Source organism: Habropoda laboriosa, unplaced genomic scaffold (assembly GCF_001263275.1).
Source record: "Habropoda laboriosa isolate 0110345459 unplaced genomic scaffold, ASM126327v1 scaffold175, whole genome shotgun sequence".
NCBI lineage: Eukaryota > Metazoa > Arthropoda > Insecta > Hymenoptera > Apidae > Habropoda > Habropoda laboriosa.
In genome coordinates this window covers 1,730,727-1,732,567 of record NW_017100347.1, presented here as the reverse complement: position 1 = coordinate 1,732,567, position 1,841 = coordinate 1,730,727, and the positions used below count along the sequence as shown (strand labels likewise).

Below are 1,841 nucleotides of genomic sequence, written 5' to 3'. Positions count from 1 at the left end.
TTATAACATGTAAATTTATTAATTAATTATAATACACAATACAAATAATTAATCAGTAGTTATATTTCAAATGTATTGGCGTGAGCCGGTAAACGGCTTATCTATATTTTTGCGTAATTAAAATTCACATTCTTAACGGTTTGGGGAAAACCTCTCTTCAAGGAAAAGAGAAAAGTAAAATTCTTACGAATAATACTGGAGATGGTATTATCCTACTGTTCATGTTTGCAATTTCCATTCCGCAAGAACCAATCAGATTTCAAATTCACATTGTTTGATTTGTGCGGTCTTTTTGACAATCAAATACGCGTTTCGTGATTGGTTGTGCACTCATTACCAATCCTTGGTATGCTCCTTCTTTCTGCTGCTAAGGACTTCTCTGAAGCTCTGTATCGTGGTTTTATATTCGTTCGGTCGCTTCTTCTTGCAGTCTACGTTTAACTTTCAAAGAGGATAAACTGGTGGTACGGGACGTAGCAGCATGCGTGTGTGTGAGTAAATTTGCGTGCGTATACACGGCACAATGTAGAAACCCTAGATCCCACATCATATAAAACAAAGTGTATACAATTTTTCTCTGATAATTTTAATTTCTGTAAATCGATCTATTTTTTAAAATGCGCTTTTTGTAATAATTGATTATGTGTTGAAGTTGTATAATTTTTATATGCTTACATCAAAGAACATTGACGATGTTACAATAAGCAAGCAAGTTTAGTGTGTGAATTAAAAATGCTTCAAAACCGTATATCGTTGTCATTTTCACGCAAATAAATTATTGATTCCTTCAAAATTTTATAATGATTATAACATTCATTGGTACTAAAATTTTTGTAACGTTGATATATAGGGTGTCCAGCAACTAATAGTACAACTAGAAAGAGAGTGATTTTACGTGAAAAAATAAGTTGAAAATATAGAATAAATTTTTTCATGTGAGGCTTTGTTTTCGAGAAAATCGACTTTAAATATTTGCCTGGACATGTACACTTAACTACGCCTCGACCTATGTTAGTACCAATAAACGATGCCGATGTCATGATCAGTACTAAAAATACAGTTATTAACAATTTTCTCTATTGAAATTTGCTTTATTGAACGAATTATTGAAAGAGACAGCCTTGTTAACGTATACAATACATCGTGGACTGATAGTACGGTATTTTCATATTTTAATCAAAAGCTTGTACGATTCTGTCGTTTAACTGCAGAAAATTGAAACCATTTTCTGCGTAGACTATTTCTTTATGAAATGTTAGATTATCTTCATTTATCAACATAAAAGTTCGCGCGGAAGCATTAGTTTGTTAACAATATTTAAATTGAATTTTCTCGAAAACTAAGTGTTTCATGCACAAATTTTATTTTATATTTTCGGTTTATTTTTTTATGTAGAATCACCTTTCCAGTTGTATCATCAGTTACGGGACACCCTGTATATAAATAATGAAGTTTAACAGATTTATATTTTACGCAGCATATCTTCCAACTGAATTAAAATATAATTTTTCATTCTTAAATAGTACTTCTTTTTAGTACACATTATTAATTTTTTCATAACATGAAAGTGTTTATTTCATGTTAATTTTTTTGAACGCGATATTTTATTTTACGGGATCGTCTCAAGTAACAAAGAAAGGTCTCCATCCAGCTTCGTGTTTTCTTATACATATACAGTAAAGATAGCAAAACAGGATTCAGGAATTTTATGAGTACGTTATTCAGTAAGAGAAAATAAATTTTATAATTATACTTCCTAACATAATTCACAATAATTTATTTTAATGCTAAAAAAGATTTACTACATGTGTTTTATAGGATTTCTATATATAGAAATGTCG

General features: G+C 30.0%; 1 protein-coding gene across 3 annotated transcripts in view; it reads left to right on the top strand.

Moving 5' to 3' along the window:
* Positions 1-1,841, top strand: part of LOC108574570 (antichymotrypsin-2-like) — a 17,965-nt gene that overhangs the window by 1,472 nt on the left and 14,652 nt on the right. The window contains exon 1 of one of the 3 annotated variants that reach the window (XM_017937182.1): positions 414-491. The exons of the other annotated variants lie outside the window; for them this stretch is intronic. Coding sequence (XP_017792671.1) covers positions 482-491 — 10 coding nt within the window. The 5' untranslated portion in view covers positions 414-481. Of the gene's footprint in view, positions 1-413; positions 492-1,841 lie in introns of those variants that run through there. 3 annotated transcript variants of the gene reach the window in all.